Source organism: Pagrus pagrus (assembly GCF_965226575.1).
Source record: "Pagrus pagrus genome assembly, chromosome: 9".
Taxonomy (NCBI): Eukaryota; Metazoa; Chordata; class Actinopteri; order Spariformes; family Sparidae; genus Pagrus; species Pagrus pagrus.
Window position 1 is genome coordinate 10249915 of NC_140193.1, and position 20766 is coordinate 10270680.

At 41.5% G+C, this 20766-nt stretch overlaps 1 protein-coding gene across 1 annotated transcript in view; it reads right to left on the reverse strand.

Moving 5' to 3' along the window:
• Window positions 1-4069: 4069 nt before the first annotated feature.
• Window positions 4070-20766, reverse strand: part of thsd7ba (thrombospondin, type I, domain containing 7Ba) — a 175226-nt gene continuing 158529 nt past the window's right edge. Inside the window, exons 19-29 of the mRNA XM_084361504.1 lie at window positions 20202-20346; window positions 19929-20044; window positions 18628-18745; window positions 16934-17079; window positions 16458-16629; window positions 12499-12672; window positions 9755-9850; window positions 8525-8607; window positions 7039-7234; window positions 6616-6703; window positions 4070-6294 (exon numbers count right to left, since the gene is read on the reverse strand). Of these exons, the coding sequence (XP_084217630.1) occupies window positions 6213-6294; window positions 6616-6703; window positions 7039-7234; window positions 8525-8607; window positions 9755-9850; window positions 12499-12672; window positions 16458-16629; window positions 16934-17079; window positions 18628-18745; window positions 19929-20044; window positions 20202-20346 (1416 nt within the window). The 3' untranslated portion in view covers window positions 4070-6212. The remainder of the gene's footprint in view (window positions 6295-6615; window positions 6704-7038; window positions 7235-8524; window positions 8608-9754; window positions 9851-12498; window positions 12673-16457; window positions 16630-16933; window positions 17080-18627; window positions 18746-19928; window positions 20045-20201; window positions 20347-20766) is intronic.

Consider the following 20766-nt stretch of genomic DNA (forward strand, 5'->3'; position numbering starts at 1 on the left):
TCCAGTGATGTGCTTTTGCATCCAGAGCTGGGAAGTGAGATCCGATCACAAGACATCACTCCAAGGTGTGAATTGATGGGCTTGAAGCTGTCCACATATGACCTCCCACAAAACTCAGATTATAACTCTAACCCTGGGGAAGATTGAAGAGTAGCTCCACCAATTTTACACATGAAAGTTTTTTTCTTTTTTACAGGTCTTGGGGAGTACTGAAAATAAAACAATACAAAACCTTTTGTGGCTCCGGAGGAAGCTGCAGGAATTTGGAAAAATCGTCTTCAGTGATGTCACTCAGTGGCTAAATTGCATTGTGGTTAATGTAGGAGCCAGGTTTTAAAAAACAAACCACTGGTCTAGATTTCAAAACAGCTGGACTCATTATGGACAGATTAAAAACAAATGATCAAAAATCGATACAGCAGAACCAGAGACACCACCTTTTTATTCCCTATATTCTTTTCAAAACCTAGCGCCTACATTACCCACAATGCAATTTAGCCACTGAGTGACATGACTGGAGGCAAATTATCAGGTTACCTGCAGCTTCCTCTGGAGCCACAGCATGTTTTATGCTACTTTTAGACATGCAGCAGTACTCCCCAAGACCTGTAAACATACTTTAATTTGTTTAATGAGTTACCCTTTAAGTCGCTGTTCTAATATTTGAAATTTGAAAGAAAAACTAGTTTCCCATAATATGTTTTCCAATCAGGTGGCTGAATGACCTTTGGTATTTGGCTCACAGGTGTCCCTGAATATCATAGGGAGTACAAGAAAGGCTTTAGCGGGGACAGCTTCAGCAGAGATGATCAAAAGAAATATCATTTTGTTTAAAATAGTAATAAAAGTAATGTGACATTTGTATTTTATTTGTAAATGTTGTTGGTGCATACACGTGACAAGGATAGCACCAAAACACAGACATAAGCAGGCAGACAGGCTGAGTTTGATGATTTATTGGGGAAGTTACAGAGTCACAAGACAAACAAGGCTGTAGTCCAAAAAAGCGATCCAAATAGGTAACTATATCAAAATAAGGTTAGGCAGGTGCCTCTGCAGCTCACTTGGCAGAGTATACATGAACAAATACTGTGTCCTCGAGGCAGCAGCCAGTTTGGCGAAGAATCATGAGGATCAGTATTGTACTAAAAACACATAAAATGGTTCATACAGCTCATATGGTGAACCCTCAAGATCCCAAATTGGTTTGAAAAGACAATATTTACACCCCTGACATGTGGTTGAGCTCATGTATCCACGCTAATGCTTTTATATCTTAGCAGCTATACAGTGAAGATTTAGGTTTTTAAATAAAGTCTTTTAAAATCAATTTGGGATCTTGGGGCTTCCGGAGACTTAGATTATGCCGGAAACTTCACCCGATTTACCATCGGCATTAAACCGATCCTTTAAGTAATTCATCATGTCAGTTTTAGTTTTGTCAGAGATACCTGGACAATGCTGCACTTCAGCATCACTACACAAAGAAAATGTATTTTTGACGAGAATAAAAGCAGACGTTTATCATGATTTAGCTCAAGTCTCAGCAAAGTGGGTTTGCTCACTGCGTGGAGACCAGTGTCTGGAAAGACACGTTAGAGTGCTTTGATAAGGTCAGCAGAAAATGTGAGGTACAATACTGTAATATGCTCTTACCAAGAGAGAGAGATACAAGAGACACAAAGAAATATGATGTTTCCTATACTTTCACAATCAGTTTGTGATAAACAAAAAGAATACACTGTAATTTAAAGGAGAGAGAATGAAGGAAATGCCAAGTCTCTTGGTTTGTCCGTGGCTCCCAGATTTCCCAGTTGTCATATAGTCGCGTCAGACAGGAAGTAGGCCAAGAACCTAAATTAGATTGTAATTAGGCCACAGACCCCATCTGATAAGGTTTAAATCCAGGGAGGGAATCCAGAGAGGAGTTTTTACTCATATGTGATTGAGTAGCCAGTGATCCAAAGTGTAGTTGTTTGAGAAAAGACTACAACAAAATCCATTTTTAGACATGCACCAACGTGGCTAATTCTCCTCAAGGACCTCTGTGAGTCTTCTCTGTGATCCTCGGCACTCACAGTGGCCTTGTTTTGGGACTTGGTCATATCTTTTCAGCTTTACCTGGACATGGGCCATTAGAGCTCTGTTCAAGTAAAAGTACGTCAAAGACAGTTTGTTGAGGACACCTTGAAGAAAACATATATTCTGGCCTCTCTTTAAAACATTAAACCTTCAGCATGTATAAAACATTGCCTCACAAAGCTGACCGTATTAAATCAGTTTGTCCTTCCTTCGTTGGCTCAGAGTCCGCGCCTGACTCAACTTCAAAGTCCCTTTATCAATTACACGTGCTTGCGCCATCTTATCTATCCGGCCTCATTGCTCTCTCTGTATGCGCCACCTCTGTGCTCTCAGATCACAGGCGACCGGTCTCCGTGTAATCATGACGATTGTACATAAAACCGAGAAGACAAAGTGGGCGGAAAAGTGTTTTTCTACCAAGCTTCACCTCTTTGAAATGAACTCCCTTCATCAGCTGATGAAGCAGAAAGCAAATCTGACAAACTTTGTCTGATTCACAGATACTCATTAAAATCTCTCTCTTACAACACACACACACACACACACACTTCTATTGTTTGTGTTATGTAATGCTGTGCACGTGCATTACGTGCAAAGTGCTTTACAAGGAGATTTCATAAATAATAAATAGATAAAAACACAAACAAACAGCATTGCATAGAATGACAGAGTGAATTATCATCATGAAGAAGCCTCGTCGTGGGCTGAGGAAGAGAGATGTTTAGGTGGGTTTTGAATGGATCAGTGGAGGGGAATGATTTAACTGTTTGTGGTAAACTATTCTGCTTTCAAAACTAATTTAAGAATTAGAGTCAACGAGTGCAGTATGAATAAAACAAACTTAAAATCAGCCGTGAACAGGGGAGATATGGTCTGTTTTCTAGGTACCAATGAGGATTCTCGCTGCTGCATTTTGAACCAGTTGCAGGTGTGACAGGGCTGACTGACTGATTCCTACATAAAGAGAAGTGCAGCAATTGAGGCAAGAGGAAACTAAAGTTTGAACCAAAGTTTCTAATTCTTTATAATCCAAAACATCTTTGTCTTCTGTAGTAATATAATAACAGTCAACTGCAAAACTCATACTGCAGATGTTTCACTATTCATCTGAGAGGCTTTGTCAGTGCTATTGATTAAGACTGCCTGCCGGGTCGTCCTAGACATTTAAACTTAATTCCAGCATGGTACTTTCTGCAAGATGGCCTCCTTTTATGTCTTCCTGTTGTTCTCCCATCAAAAATTGATGTTAATGAAGCCTTATTTCCATAAATACTGTCCAAAAAGTTTTTTTTCTGGAAAATACAGTGACAGATTCATTTCTAGGAGACAGAATACCACCAGCAAGATGATGAAAACAAAGAATTTCATCATTCTGTGGGGGTGTAGACAAGCCCATAATAAATCAGTACTAAATTATAATAAACATTCATTATTTTAAAAGGTTACGCATTCCTCCGACTAAATATTCATCAAGCTCTCACTCTGCTCTGCCAAAGCACAGCATGCTGCATTTTATTAGAATGATCAGCTTGCGGTAACAGATGAATCCTGATTAAAACTCGACACTGCCATCGTCGGACTGTTCGCATAGCTTCCCTGAAACCTGCAAATATGTCTCGAGAGCTAGTAAAAAATGAGATGAATTGGACATGACAAGATCAGACCCACGTGTTTGCCGCCGATCAGATGGCCATGACACAAGCATTTGAATTCAACCTTCTCTTAAACAAAAGTGACAGTCTTAAATAAATGAATTAGATGAGACAAAAGATTTAAACACTATTTCCCGCACAACCTGCGAGCATCCTGGGATTATCGGAGTGGGAATCTGACTGGAGGGCAAGATGAATCTTATCAGCTGCTTATATATTCTGGGCTCTGCCTCAGAGCCTGTATCAGTAATTACAATTTATCAGGACTGAGAGTCAAGGAGCCGATGAAGATCGCAGCAGGAGAAGAGCCTCTCTTTCGAAAAGATTTCACACAGTTTGAACTCAACAAAGAGCAGAGAATGCAGCGTTTTTATTTTCACATGGTTCCACAATTTATTTGCATTTTTGTCCAGCTCTCCACGTACACACAATAGTAACACAAATAGCATGGTACTGTAAACAATGAGTGAACATACTTTTTAGATTTCCCAAATAGAATTCTTTTATCAGGTCAGTTGGCTGTTCTCGGTTTTATAATGGAAATGTGCCCAGGTAATTGTTAATTGGTCGATCATGTTAATTAGACATGATCGGTTTTTTCACATCGACTTTCACAGTTACCATATGTCCCTTTGTTGGCCAAATATTAGACACCACTGCCTAAAAGAAACTACTCTAAGATGTTTGGCACCTTGTAAAACAGAATCTCTGCAAGGCCACTCGGAGCACTTTCTGCCAAAATGGATCAAGCATGCCTACGTACAATCAGCTGTTGTAATACAATTGTTACAACGTGTAACAACCATATTTGCACAACCATTAAGATTATAGAGTTACTGGTAAAATACATTCAGAAGGAGGTCAGATAACACAAGACCAAATCTTCAGTTTGTGGAGGCAGAGAGGGAAACAGCATTAACTCCGGTCAGAGTATCAGGAACCTAATCCTCCACTGGGTTGTGTGAATAATGCACTGAAGGATCCGTGTCTAAATGTGACTAAATGTTAGCAATCATGGTCCACTGGGACGCTTTGGGATAATGCACAAAAAAAAAAAAATCATGAATGCCTGGTGGTGTAAGTGTAAATCTTACATAACTTCAGGGCTGAATAAATATCAGTCTTTATTTTTGTGCAGGAGTTAGAGAAACAGAAATAAGAGATGGCTCGCTTAAGTAATGTGTGCTCACAAATATTTGGTATTTGATGTCGTTTAACGTTTTCAGCCCCGACTCCATAGTGCAGAAATGAAAAGAAATACAGAAGAAAAGAACTCAGAAGCTATTTTCTCCCCTCGCTATGTGTCAGCTGACCTTGAAATAAATGGTGTAAAAGAAAATGAAGTGTGACGATCTTGTGAAAGAAATAAAGCATATTTGCTCCAGTGGATAATTCTTAATTTCTAGATCTACCTGTTTTGGTGATCAGTGCTTTTTTGTTTTGCATTTCATGGAAATGTGTGTATGAGGTATGATCTTTATCATGCTGGTAATTCATTAACCGTCTGTGAATGTTGTTCTTTGTTAATTCGTGACCGCATTGTTGCCGAAGCAGCCATTTTCAGTAATGATTTTGAGTACTTTTTTCTATTTTTTCTGTCAATTTATACTTGGCCGAGAGTCTTACGAGTATCAGGGAGGGGAAATTACTGCATCATTGTATTGTTAAATTCAAGGCAAGCCTGCTTTTGGTTTCCACATTTACACAACATATGGCATCATCAACAAAACACAATCTGACGGCAACAACTTGCATTACAATTAAAACACTAGAAAAGTCATTTGAAAGGAAAAAAAACAAAAAAACAAAAGTGAATCAGCACTAACGTAGTGCATAGAGCATCTTGTTTATTCTCAGAAATTCAAAAAAAGGCTGTTTGTTTACCCAAAGGGCTTGTGACATTTCCTTTTACAAAGATCCAGCACTGATGAGACAAAGTCAAATGTCAAACGTTCTGGTGTTCCACCTTTGAATGCCATGAGTGACTGTTGGCTCGAGATGCTTCGTCTCACTCACGACACAAATACGAGACAGATAACAAGGCGGTCCCACAGAAACACGTCCAAAATCAACACTTGTGGATCCACTTTGCCTTTGCCTTTCAGGCGTCCTTAAGTCTTGTGTGTTGAAAACAGTGCTTCAACCGAGTGTTCACATTGCTAGCAGTTTAAAAAAAAAAAAAAAACAGAGGTCCATTATTCCCTATGTCTAGAGACCTTTTATCTCATTTTCATTATTCATGTTCGGCTTTGGTTCCTCATCTGCGGGGAGGAAAGTTGGCTGCAGCCAAAAATTCAGGGCTCCATCGCCCTTCAGCAGCAAATCATGTGCGCTGCATTTTGCAATACAGTTGGCACGACAGCCAGCTCAAACTGGCCAGCAATCAGTGGTGTGTGATGGACGTGCCTGCTAACAATCTGAACGCAGTCAGGAGTCTGTCCGAGGCCGAGCGCGTCCTCGTGAGGTATAGCAGCCTGGTTACATATCCATGTCACCGTCATAGGCCAGGGTCAGGGGCTTCTGCGGAGGAGGAGACGTCTTAGTGGTTTTGGTCGGCTTACTGAAAAAAAAAGAAAAAATAATAGACAAGAAAGAAAAGCTGACAGGGTATCTGACTTCGCAGCACAGAGCAGCCCAACTTGATTTCAGCCTCTACAAAGAATTCCATTATCTGATACCAGCAGCACACAGCAGACAAAATATTGTGAGGAATATAACTCATACTTGACAAGGTGCTTTTTCGGGGGAAGCAGGTGGTTAGGAATTTGCTTTGCTTCTCAGTGTTCAGTCTGTTCTCATCTGCAACGCGTGTGACCTACAGCTTTTGTTCTTGGAAATTGCACAGTGAAGAATCTCGTAAAGAATGTAATATGGTACGTACCAGACCAGGAATGATAATGCAATAATGAAGAGTATTAAGATGAATCCGACGGCAGTCACGGCGTAAACCCACAGCTTTACTCTCCCATCTGTGCAATCAAAAAGCAGTTTTAATACAAAGTTTTAAACATACGTACATCTACATCTTTAGTCTGCAGATCTTTGAAACTTTTTTCTAACGTTTCAGAATAAAGCAGTAGGTTTATTCTCTTTTCGAATACACTGCAGAGAGGAGCAACTATTTTTATGATCCATTGAGTTTTTTTTCTTTTACAGCACATAATGATGAACCCAAGTAAAAACATTGACCTAGAATGGATTCCACCCCCAGCCCACTGATCCTAGAGCTACAAAGGCTGCATCAAAGGCAGGAATGATCTCAGGCATGCCGGCTGAGCTGTAAAGATGATTTCCATTTCAGTACCTGGGCCAACAGGTCGTAAGGTCCACTCGTTGAAGAGGTCCTGAGCCTGAGACGGCCCTGGTTTTAATCTTCCAGAGTTGGTTTTCACATCCGCCTTCTTGTTGTTGTCCACCCCCGGGGTTCTGGTGCAGTAGTCCAAGAAGCCGTGTGTGGTCATCACTTCAGTGTAACCCTTCTCACACCCACACACACCGCTCTGCATGGGGAGGAGGAAGAACATCATTTACAGCCAACACAAGACACCTGCGATCGTTACTTCCCATTAAAACGAAACACTTCTGACAGATCAGCCTGCCATGTATAAGGACCAGTCTGCTTTACTCTACTCTTTAAGAACTTTCTGTTATCAACACAGGTTGATTTATTCCAACAGTGACATTAAGATGTGCTCCTCAGGGGGTAGATTACACCGAAACTTCACAGGCATTTCATCAGCATTAAGCATCAAAAGTGCAATTAAAAAAAACATGTTCAGTGGCGGAGAACAGAACTTTATCATCCACCACATTGGAGCAAGTAACATCTGAGACAGACAAACCAAAAAACACACAACACAACACAACGCCTTGTGTATCGAAACACAGCACTTCGCAAATGCACCAGAATGCAATGTATGGTTGCTTGCATAGAAAATGGATGGGAAGCGAGGACACGATAGATCCTGTGGACACGTAGCCTTTCATAATTACAGAGGAGCATGTACTCTTCCAGAGTCTGCCATGTTGCACCCCCATGTTTCCACAGTAGCCCAGAAAGGACAACCCAAACAGACGGGTGTTCAGTAGGTTGCAAACTGCAACACCACTAGATTCCCCTAAATCCTACACACTGGTCTTTTACTGTGGGGCAAGATGTGTGGCTCAGGTTGGGGTTTAAATAGCTGATTGCACCTGAAATAAAAGACTTCATTGACATATTTAAAGTTGCCAAAGGCACCATGTAGTGCCTTTCAGAGTTCAGTCTCAAACTGAGAAAATTAAGGCTGAGAACAGACTGAAATCTTAAAGCTTCATGTCTTGTCCTCACAGCACACTTCATCTGGGGCTTCCCCATTATTTCTTCTGGCAGCTATTCTTGCCAGCTTATTCCTGCAGTTGAGGTCACCAAACAAGTAAAGTGGGATGTTAAAAGACTCTCAATCAGGGTTTTGCGAACAGTTTCTAAGACCGAGTGTCTCCTAAGGAGATGAAGCTTCAGTGCAGTTACATGGAGGGTACTCAGAGGGGCAGTAAAACGTCAAGCTCAGGCTATTCTTTGTCATTTTCATGGCTGTTTTCTGTGCAGTTTCCCCCCATCTAGGTGTAGTCTCTATCAGAATCTGAGCCCACGTCCACTGGTATTAATGCAATTATCCTTTAATGGCAACAATATATGTCATCTGTCAAAGTCCATTTAAATCCTCACCTAGAATGTGATAGCAGCAGGAAAAATACACAGTGAGAATGACAGAGATCCCAGCTGTCTTATCAAAGTACAATGATCTTACCGGTGTGCAGTGCGAGAAGGGTTTCGTGCACGGAGGATGGCAGTGTCTGACCGTGGTCGGCCTCTTCTGCGGGAAACAGCCCCCTGGAGAGAAACAACAGGTTCTTATTTCTGTTCCTTTACCCATTGATCACTAAATTAATGTACTGTCACACCTGATTAATGTGCTCAGTTGCCTATCAGAGTCCCTGATCAATCTGTGAACATTTTTAATTCCAACATGGAAAATTGCATGTCAAAATATCAAAGAGTAATGCCTTGGGCTCTTGCCTTCTCTGCAGAGCGAGGTTACTCCTTCTGGGCCAGAAACACTTCCTTACAGCGATAAGATCACATTCACCCACTATTTACAGCACATCATCAAGCTCGCCTAAAGCTTTCGTTCCCACAGCACTATTACCTTTGTTCTGTTTCTCTACGCCTGCTTTGCTTCCCACAAATACAAATGCATGATTATATTTATATGGATTGAAAGCCTCCCAGCTCAGAGTCTGGCTTATTGATTACTTATGTTAAGAGGGAGAGAAGAAATCAATAGAGGCTGCACTGCGAAAAGGCAGATCAAATAAGGTGTTAAATTCAACTAGAACACTATGCTAAAATTATTCTTTGTGTGTGTGTGTGTATCCACATCCATGTGCAAGGCCGCCTTCGTGCACAATTGTGAAACGATGCCAAGTGATTCTTTTGCAGGGGCAGTATAACGGATGCTACCTATTGCAGGGTATAACCCATAAAAAGTAAACTAATATCATAACCCGAGATTGAAATTACAAAAGACATCGCGTCAGTTTTTGTATCCGCCTTTCTCACTTGTTTCCGAACATTTCAATTATCTCCTGAGCCAACAAGGAAATCGATTCTGAATGTATTTCAAAACCAGCTGCTACAACCACCTCTGCCAAAATCACCCGTGTGACAGCTTTCTCAGATGAATGAGAGAAGATACTCACTGTCATGGCAGTGCTTACTAATTCCTCTGATCTGATACTGTAGCACATATCCATGTGATCCAGACTGAATTGAAAAATGTGACTCCGTGGAGCTGTTTGCCGTTCACACGATTCAGTTCATTGCGGCGGAACAAAAACAGAACTGGGACACTTTCAGCGCTGTCTGCATTAAGCCGGAGAGATATTCATATTTATATAAGAATGTGTGTCTGCGTGTGCTCCCGCAAGTGCTTCTACAAAACCCTCTAAGGTGGCCAGAACATACAGCGACTACTCACCTGTGACATTGACACCATCTGAGCGCTGACACCACACTGCTCTCACGTTGTTGCTCCATCCTCCCGTCCTCCACTGGTAACTGTGGCATTTTCCTCCTGTAGAAACAGCAGAGACGATGCTCAGTAGCGGTTTGTTTTGGGAATGCGGGCCTGTCATTTGGCTCCCGTGGACAGTAACCACCACCTCTCCTTCTGCTTTGCTACTTAACATTATAAGACACATTATGTTTGAAGGGATAGAGAAAACGACACCTCCTCTGAAGCACTACACTACGAGACAAAGGTATGTTTTGGAGGAAATGAGATGGTAGAAAGTGGCTGGAAATGTATGAAAGACACCTCTTATTTTATCCGAGGACGGCACTTATTTTCCTTTGGGGGAGCTATAGGGGATGATTGAATTGAAGAGAGTCGAAGACACTGCCTGACTTTATGTGTTAAAGAAAACCTATATTTTTTTTTGTTTTTTTTCCTTTCCTTCAGTGTGTTGATATACAGTAGGTTCTTGAGCATGTAAAAGATCTTGAAAGTTAAAAAGGTCAAAGTCTGCACCAACAGAAGCTCCTCTCTCCCGCTGAAAACATTGCTCCTGAAACGCCTCGTCGGTAGTCCCGCCTTAAATTCTGTGACATCACACTACATCACCGCGTCACACATTTGCATAACTTATGCCTCGCGGCTTGTTTGGCACGTAAGAATCGATTGATTGGCTTTCAGACAGAGGGGCGATACAGTATGCAGCACTGGACAATATGAACAAAGTTATGTGTTTTTTGAGCATTAAAGCATGTAAAACTATATTAGTAGTAACCCAAGATAAAATTATGAACTGGAAAATTAGCATAATATGTCTCCTTTAAATGAATCTAGCTGCATATGCAATGTTGAACATTATGGCATAATCATTGATAGAAGGAAGGACTTAAAAAGTATAGTATCTCTATTAAAATGTACTTTTAGCTGCACAGAATTAATCTGAATGACAAGGGTTAGGGTTAGGTGCTGGACAATTACCATTTTAAATGAAACTTTAAAAATCAGCTAATTAATGAGGGAAGAGAGAGCTGGCACATGCCCAAACACTAGGTGGCTGATTAGGTATATGAAGGTGTGTAGGCAAAGCAATCAAGGACGTAGAAGATTATATTATTAAACAGCGGAAAAAAGTTTAGGAACTCATAATTATATACGGTTAGCTAAAAATAAACTCAACACAGGGAGTCAAAGTGTTGATGGACACAGAGTAGCTGTTACAACTGCAGTAGAGATTCAGAAGCAATAAATACAGTACTCCAGGATGAGATACACACATCTCCCTGAGGTCAGTCAGTTATCAGTGGTGTAGCAGCCACAGTGTAACCTTTCTATTTTTGAATACTGACCCTTTAAATGATGAGCCTCTTCATCGTATTTGTAGTTTTTTAAGTGCTCTCCTTTCAATGATAGCTTTGCCACTGCAATCACAAAACTGCCATTTACTGCAGGGCTAGCCATTTAGAAAGAAGTTGTTATGTCACCTTTCAGCCTTTTACCACTGTACACACAGGTTCATACTTAGTGAGACCCTAAAAAAGCCTCCAGTCCAGAGTGTTTGTTGTGTTGATGATGGGTGTTCAGTTGTGGATGGTGTAAACACGACTCTCACGGATTTTCAAGGTAAAAGTGCCCTGATGCACGCTGATAAACATTGGAGTGTTTGTTCGATGTCAGCAAGGTGAAATAAATATCTTTCTGTGGCCCTCTTGACTACATCTGAAGTTTATTGAACGTATATTTGAAGTCGTCAACTTCATTGATCCATCTGAGGATGAGAGGCTTCCGTTCTCCGATATCCAATGTTCAAACTCTCAACGGAGGCGGTGTAACAACAGGGAGGAGGGAGGAATTAAGCTGTACTGAATTAAAGCAGGCTCAGACCAATCTCCCAGGAAATACAGCCATATAGGTCATGTGTATTGAGCAGCTTGTTACGTCTCACATTTACGTTTTTTGTTAGGCGGCAACCTCTAGTGGTCGTAAGATTTATGACGGGAGCAAAGGAGGACGTGAAGCGACGAAGGACTTTCACCTAAAAACCATAAAGTCAGCGTTAACTTATTTCATCTTATATTAGACTTATCAAGCATACATCACTTACGTCACATACTTAATCTAAAATAAATTACTTATGTACAGTTACATGATTAATGTACTTATTACGAACCATGACCTTCTCTTAAACCTAACCAAGTAGTTTTGGTGCCTAAACATAACCAAACTGTGTTAAAACATTAATCACATATACGTCGTCATTGGCAAATGACCTATTCTGTTGTTGAAGCATCCAAGGAGAAGAGTTCAGTAAAACAAAGCTCGTCTTCCTGTTAATTTACCTTTTAAACCTCAGTAATATAATTTTTTGGTCTACTTAGTTACCGGAAACAACACATTAACATGTTAACGAACAATTTCACACAGATGAAGCAGCAGAAGTATTGATTTGTAGTTTCTGCTCAAAATCCCCTTGAAGCTGCTTCTTTTACTCCACTACTTCCTGAGGGAAATATGTGGCTCTGCTAATAATACTAGACACTAGATACTACGAGACACTATGTTCAGCAGCTAGTGACTAATTTTCTATGTCTGCTGTTTGTTGCTGACCAGGCACTGTAGCATACAATAGGTTTATCAGAGGTTTTTTACTATAGATAACTATAGATAAAATAATGTTTTCTGACATTTGTAACTAAGTGGTTCCTGGGTACCTTTACAGGGCTGGGTCTCATAGACTTGATGTGGGCAGCTGCCCTGGTTCTCCATGACCTGAATGATGACAGCTCTCGAGCGAGCTTGGCGCCCCGTGGTCTCAAAGCTTCGCCCCTCCAGGCAGGTCAGCTGGCACGAGCTCCAAGAGGACCACACAGTCAAATGGCAGTCTCCTGAGGGCAAAAAGAGCCAGAAAAAAACATCAATGACAGACATGACTTAGTCAACAACACTGCCTAACACTTTCTTTTCAGACGTTTGAGGGTGGTTTATATTCAGTTCGCCAACAGTATTTCAGGGATCATTTTATTGGCTCCCCTGCTAGCTCCTGGAACATTTAAAAGACATCCAAAACAACTTCAGCACACATCTGCGGCTGATAATGTACCGAACGCACAAACAAATTACTCAGACAGCCCAGTGGGTATTCAGAAGTAATAGACCAACCAGAGTTATAAATTATACAATACAAGCTATAACTCGGAGCCCAGCTGTAAAGGCGGCACCCAATTCTGGAACAGGTCTCCTCGGAGACGCAAAACTCAATTGGTTTGGGAACATTTTTTAAGTGGATAATGGCTGGTTGATGCTTTCATTCAGCCTACACATAACACACAGACACTCGCTTCCTTGAAGGTCAAGCATTAATATCCTATGTAATCCTCGATAGGGTCAGCTTGTAGTGGAAATATCACCTGCTGCCACAGCTCCTCAGCCAGAACAACCCTCAGATACTCTGCCCTGAACGCCCATTAGTGTCTGTCTGTGGATTGGTGCATCTCATTATCTTTCATCTTTATACAGATCCACTCAATCAGCTTTCCCCCCATGCTGCTATGGCTGTGGAAACACGCTGTGGCAAAAGCTGCAGCACACAGCAAACAGCAATACCAATACACACATAGTGTACATCACATAGATGTGGACAACCCCTCCTCTGGCCCCTACAGCGCGCCGGCCACCTTCACACCAACACAAACACGGACACAAATACACACACATCTGCTCCGGCCATCAAACACTTCTGATCCTGAGCCAAGGCTCACAGCAAAGGCGGGATGAGTGATGAATCAAGGCAAGGATCAGAGCCGCGCGAGAGACAGATGAGCAAAAGCAAGCACTGCAAGATGGTGTCTCTTCATAGCAAAAGCTAACAAGAGCCTCGCTTGGCAAGAGCCATGCCCAAGGAGATCAGAGTTGTCTTTTTATCAGATGATAATGATTGTGTTTTTCTTTTATAGATGACAAAAAATCTGGTGTATTCTCTGCTACTTGTAGAGATGGCTCGCATGTTGACTGAGCGTGCCTTAAGCTTTATTATAGATTTTCAGCATGGAAAGCCTGACAGTGACAAGTGATTTGGGTCATAGCTGTCAGCTGGCCAGAAGCTCCCTTACTAACGGCAAACCGTCCGTTCACAATGTGGCCTAAAAATGGATATTCAAAAAGAAAAAAACAATCCACCAGTAGGCACCATGGGGTGTCTGGCCGGTTTCTTGTTGCTGTGGTGATTTTTATAATTATGAGTTTGACCATTTCACTGTGCACAGATACAATTAAATTCCATGGCGATACTTGATGTTAAGGGTCCCTAATTATCTCACTTAAACGATCAATTAAAAGCATCGCGTGACAGTTTAATTCCTATATTTTACTTAATTTCAAAATGTCTAAAAGGTTACACTGAAAAAGCGCCACACATGAGCCGCCATCAATATCAACTCCCTGTACACGTAGAGTTGTAGTTTGTATATGACTACGACAGGCGGAAGGAGAAGTAGTTCCTATGTCAACTATATCTTGGCGATTGTGTAGTTTCTTTCTGCTGTTGCTGTTGATGATAAAGCACACATTCACCCAAAATTACTGAGTTTAAATATCAGTCTTCGGAGATGAAAATCGATCCTACGACAGAAACGTCCGGATCAATCTGCACACCACTACCATGCAATCACAATTTTGATATACTGGAAACAGCAGGAGCATAAAGTCACACTAAATCATTTTTTAAATCATCAATTCAGTCTCTTCTATGCCAAGTTCTCTCCACTGTTAAGATACAGGCAGAGCCAAGATGCACCAAGTTTTCTTTTTTTACAGCTCCCGTACTGGCAGCGCTCTCCAAGCACTGGTGCACTTTTCATCATAGTCTGTCAGAAACAGCATGCATGTGATGTGATGTGTGCTGCAGACTGCCAACAGTGAATGAATAACAGAGCTGAAATTGCAAGAGAAACACATTTATCTGGACCTTCTCGGGCGCTGGGGCTGTACAGTATGGTTTGAACACACGAGCAAGCCATTAACTCAACATTTGCATGTAATCTCTGTGCAATTAGCACCTCATATACTCAGTAATCATTCACTATGACAGCTGATCTTACATGATGCAGTTTAGTAACGTAACTTGTCTAAGATCGAAATGTAGTAATGCACCTGCGACAGACAAATCTTATGTAGGTCACTACACAATTAGGAAAACTACATTTGACAAACTGAGCTGAATAAAAGCCACAACACATGATATCTAAGGATATTGTAGCGGTGTCAGAAATAACATAAAATGTTAAAGTATTGTGTGCTGAGCTCACTCAAAAGGTATGTCATAGGAATCTTATATAGGGCAGTGAATTACTGTGGAGTTCTGAATATTTTTGAATGTTTCAGTAACTCTTAATGTTTTCCTCCCACATACTGCTTTTATCTTTTCATGCAGTTTTGCCGAATAATAAGCTGTAACACACCCCCTGTAGCTTTCATGACACAGAAATATAATGGGCCTGATCAATAAGCAATTTCTAGGTAGTTATATAAGCCACTTAAAAAAAATACTTGGAGACGGAGACGCATTTCCCTTTTTCTTCTATGTTTCTCTCCGGGAACTCGAAACTCCTGGAGTTCTGGACTGCCACTTTACAGATCTCAAATAAAGTTATGTTAAGCTGTGATGAGGTTCATCCCATCAGTCGCTGGGACAACACATGCAGCTCATTATTGTCAAGTATCCCCAACATGTCAGTCCTGTATCTCTGGGTATAATTACTGCTGTTACCACCAGCCTACACCGCTGTACCTGCACTTGTAATGATGTGTTGCCATCATCTTGTAAAATAACCATGTTAAATTAGGACATAAGGATAAAGTAGGCTGAGCTACAATGAACCCAATAACATGTGTATGTAATGTAATTTCTGTTTGCAATACATGTCATCAAAGCTGTTTTAGTTACAACTAGTTTCTTTCTGCTGTTGCATTATTTCTCTACTCATGTGCTGACGCAAAGGCTCTCACCATGCAGAATTCCTATAGCTGCTAATTATGTGGTGTTATGCGAGTGATTTCTCTCGCAGTGTGATCGGTTAATTGTCGCAGTTATCACAGGAGGACTTTTTGCTCTTCCTATTTCAAGGATGCAACATTGTGTGGTGTAAAAAATCCATAGTGTTGCCAAGTATTCGATCGAAAACACGTCTCTCTCTTGTAGTTGTTCAGTGCTGGCTTTTGCAGCATTAGTGCTCTTACATGAACTTTCTGTTGCACAAATGGACATTGTATTGTTTTTTCCTCGCTGTTACTGAATGTGCCCATCCAGATAATGTGGCGCTAAAAGGGTCATTAGTTAGTCTATGACTTTTATTGATTTTCCAATAATTATTTAGCAGCTGGAAATGTCAACGGCTTGGAAGAGGACACAGTGTATTGACAGATTCCAGCAAATGAGTTTGCATTAAAAACATAATTATTGATTATAATGTAGGTGTCCCAAGGCAAGTAATTATTGCTATTACGAATCCAAAAATGACCACAGTAATAAATAATTCATGCAATTATGTAGTTTTGCTCTCTTCGCGCATATCACAGTATTACAATATGCTGTGTAGTTCATGCAATTACAACAATAATAACACACATTTGAATAACAAAGATGCGAGGCCAGTATATTTGAGAGCAGCTTTACCTGGGCAGGGCACGAAGCAGGGCTGCTCCATCTCCTGTTGGATCCGTCGCCTCAGTTTGTCTCCGCAAAGCTCGTCCTCCTCCACTGGCTGAGGAGGAGACTCAGACCCGTCGCCCCAGTGGACGACGCACGACAGGTTCCGTCTCCGAAGCCCCTCGCCACACGCTGCCCCCTGCATGAACGCGCACACACGAATGTGACATTTGTGAGATTAACCAACAGATGTTTGGTCAATTTAACTTTGTTAAGAAGCTCTTACTTAGCGTGGGTAGATGAGCATAGTACTGAAAGAATGAGATGAAACCAGCTAGTTGGCGAAAGAACCAGGTAAGGTATTTCCCTCACACCAAGTTTATTTTGTGCCTAAACCTAACCAGACCATAAGCATATCCTTGTTGCAACATAGCACTAAAAACTGACCACAAACATTGCCAACTATTACAGACTTCTGATTGTATTCACAGTGCAGGTCATACCTCCACAGTGCACGGAGACCAGTCACTCAGCAGCCACGTGTAGCAGGGCCTTACTGGACACGGCTTGGTCTGACTGAGCTGGTTGGGACAAGGCCGACCCTCCTCGTGAGCCTCCTGCAGGATTCTCCGGGCGCGCACTGACTGACCTGCAGAGGATTAAGACCGACTCACCGTTAATGAAGAACAATAAATCACAAGAAAGTACATTTACAAGCTGCATTTATGGAGCTGCGTGCAAAATTGTGACATTTTCAGGGCCACTGTTAGTTTGCTAGTTTGCTTCTAAAGAATGAAAAATCTGCAAATAAAAAATCAATAACGCTGTGGAATTGATACACTGCAAGCGAGTCGGGTTGACAGAAACAAATGCATCATTGCACAAACAAAAAGCACCATAAAATAACAGTTAATAAAAAACGAGTGGCTGAAATGAATGATGATCGTATATTTGGGGGCGAAAAGAGGCTGTGGCGTCTCTCCAGCCTGTGACAGAGAGGAATAAGCACAACAGCACCATACATCTATGTCAGCGTGACACTCTTTGCTCACATTCAACAGTTTCCCACACAAGTGCTTTGTTCAGCTGAGTCATTAATAATGTGTGAAAGAAAAAGTTTGGTGAATGGCAACAGTAAAAAGGACGGGCCACAGAGCGGCTGTGCTATGTAGTAACAGCTCAATGTCTCAGTGAAGGCAGGGCTTCCATCAGCCATCCAGTCAAGACAGAAGCTGTGTGCGTTTGTGGTACGCCGGGGGAGATGCTGCGCTCCGTCGGCCCCAGGCAGACGCAGCAAAAGGACGTTCAGCTCTGCCATCTCAAAAATCAAACCCGAAACATTAACGCTCCCATGGCATCCCGACAAAACAAGATCCTCGCGTCGTCTGACACAGATACGACGCAAATCCCTCATCAAGGCTGACAATGTGTGAGAGGGAACTGAGAGAGTGGCAGAGACAGAGCGAAAGGCTTGAGTATAAATCCCCAGTTGGAAGGCCCGCGTTAGCGTGAGCTTACTGGAACGAGGGGTTAACTGTGAGGAGACAGACAGCCGATGAGAATTTAAAATTAATGAACTTAAGAAGGCACTGTTGAGTTTCTAATTAACAGAATAAGAGGCTTTCTCTCTGGGAGATTGGCTTCGGATGGCTCGAGAAACAACGTATGCATCCAGGTTAAATCATTAACTTCTACATATTGCATGAGGTTACAACATGGCTTTTTTTCAAAGTGGTGCCAAGCATGCCACAGGTTGGTGATTACTAATTGCATTTTTGAAATCAGGCAAAGGAAGGGTGTATATTTTATTTAGGAACACTGAATCATTTATGACATCCATAAAGGTCAGCTGTATAAAATTTAGCTTAAATGAATCCGCTGTTCTTTAAATATAACCTCATGAAGCAAAAGTTAATTGGGCTTCATATAGAATGATAATGAAGTAGGAGTATTAATATATACATCGCTGAATTAAAAACCTCACCGCACTGTTTCTCTGTATAATAAGGCTTTGGATTACACATACTCGTAAATATTTTAATGCATTTAAATGTATTCATGCACAATTCAACATCTTGGTGAATGCCTGAGTAGACGGAATAATGAGCCGCTGCACATGTGGTCGACTCCGTGTCTGTTTATCGGGTCTCGGCGTTCCCATTGGTTTAAAGTGAAGTTTGTTTGCGCACATGTTTACCTCGGCTGCCGCAGGTGTGCGAGCACTCCGCCCACGGCGACCAATCAGAGAGCATGCAGCTGACGGGGCAGTCGACCACGCAGCTCTCCGACAGCCTCCACTTGTTGATCAGACCGAACTGTGGAAAACAAGAGCAGAGCTGTGAGGAGGGAGAGTTAATTATATCCACTAACAAGAGAGTGAGAGCGTCTCCATTTCCATATTTCTTTAAACAGGCGGCAGTTCATTTCGGGACAGTGGAGATGTTGCAATTAAACAATCTTACCGTTAACCTCGCCTTCGCATGTTATTGAGCTAGTTCCCTGAATTTTTATGAATCGCAGAGGCGACAACATCACCCCCCCTCTTCACCTCCAGTGTAATATGATTCTGGAAGGGGAGTGCAGGTTGTGGAACAAGACAGATATCCAGGCTGCAACCCCAACGCTGAGGAGGCTGCTTCTGTTATTGAATTCACAGTAACTTGCAGCATCTTCAGGACCTCCATCTGTCTTTGCATGATTAAGCCACGGCAATAAAATGAAGTTGTGTTTGGCTTGGTGGCAAACTGCTTAGTGAAACATGAAGGTGTCTCCGGGACATTTTCACTTAAATAAATTGGGCAACTGGCCTTTCAATAATGTATAAGCCAGTGGGAACACAAGAGGAAATGGAGTACTGCTGCATAAATCAATACTTCACATTTAAAAAAAAAAAACTCTCCAAACAATTTTGGAAGGATTTCAGCGTTGCCTTTTTCTCTGTCGTTTGACGCCCTTCACTTCCCGCTCGCTCGTTCCCATCTGCAAAGTCAAGACGACGTATAAGGTATAACATAAAATAAATTGATGTGTTATTATTTGCGTAACCTTAGTTACCGCACAGAGTAAATTTTCTTCTGGTTATTTTTATTATTTAAACTGATTGTTTGCTTGTTAAGCTGAGCAGTAAATTATATCAATATTCCAGTAGGAATGATTCTACGGCTATTTTGGACTTTTCAGTTACAGTTCATTGTTGTTTGAAGCACTTTAACTATTATTCTATTCGTTTATTTACATGTGTAAAGTTGCATCCTATGTCCCCTTTCCTTAGAGTAAATATTAGTTTCTACCTGCCATTATTTTAGGAGTGACAGCCACGAGTAAAACAGAGGGAGAAGTGTCGTGTAGCGTTTCGAACCCCAAGAGAGTATCGTGTACGCCGTCTTGCCGTGTCTGTGCTGATTAAAAGAATATTAAAGTAAAAAAAACAAAAACAAACTTGGACTTGGTTTGTACACGGAGCTGTGTGGAAACGAGGCACCATGACACAATGATTACCTGCTGGCACTTCTGCAAATCCACAATCTTGCCATCACTGCGAATACAGTCCAGGAGACGCAACCTTGAACCCTGACCACAGATGGCATTTTCGCTCATCTGGCATGTACTCCAGTCTGCAACACAATAACACACACACAAGCGACACATTTGTACTTTAGTCACACTGTCAGATGTACACCCAGCACCACTGAGCTCATGATTTTGAATTTTCACAAAGTCTCATTGCTGTCAACCTTGCCCTGTCTTACTGCTTCATCTTCGTCGTCCTACCTGAGACTCTGTACTGGTAGGTGAAACAGGTGCTGTTGAGGACGCAGAGCTCCGACTGGATCAGGTCTGGACAGGCCGAGTTTGCCGAGGCCGGGTGTCGGAGTATGTGTCTGCTCCTGTTCCTTGCTGTTTCTTGGTCACACTGCTGCACAACAATGAGAACATCGACAAAAACACGTCATTGTCGAGGGCAAAGGTTCAGTTTTGGACACAATGTGTTAACTTCCGTCTAAAACATTATGATTAAATTCTCTTCCATAATGAAATTATAACTTGAAGGTGCACAGCAATCTCTGTACAGGGGTTTTTAATGATTTATTTCTATTACAGAATCGTTTGTTCAGGCTTGATTAAACGATGAATTGATGAATAAAACGTGCTTGATTTTATAATAACACACTTAACTTTAAAAATACAGCTGAGGATGTCATGTCCCTGACTCATGTTTTCATTCAGCCTTTTCTTTTTTACTTGTATCAGAAAGACCTATAGTAATTCATGCTTCCTGTATTCATTCTCAAGGACAAACTACTGTAAAAGTCTGAAGTTGTGTAACTGACTGCTA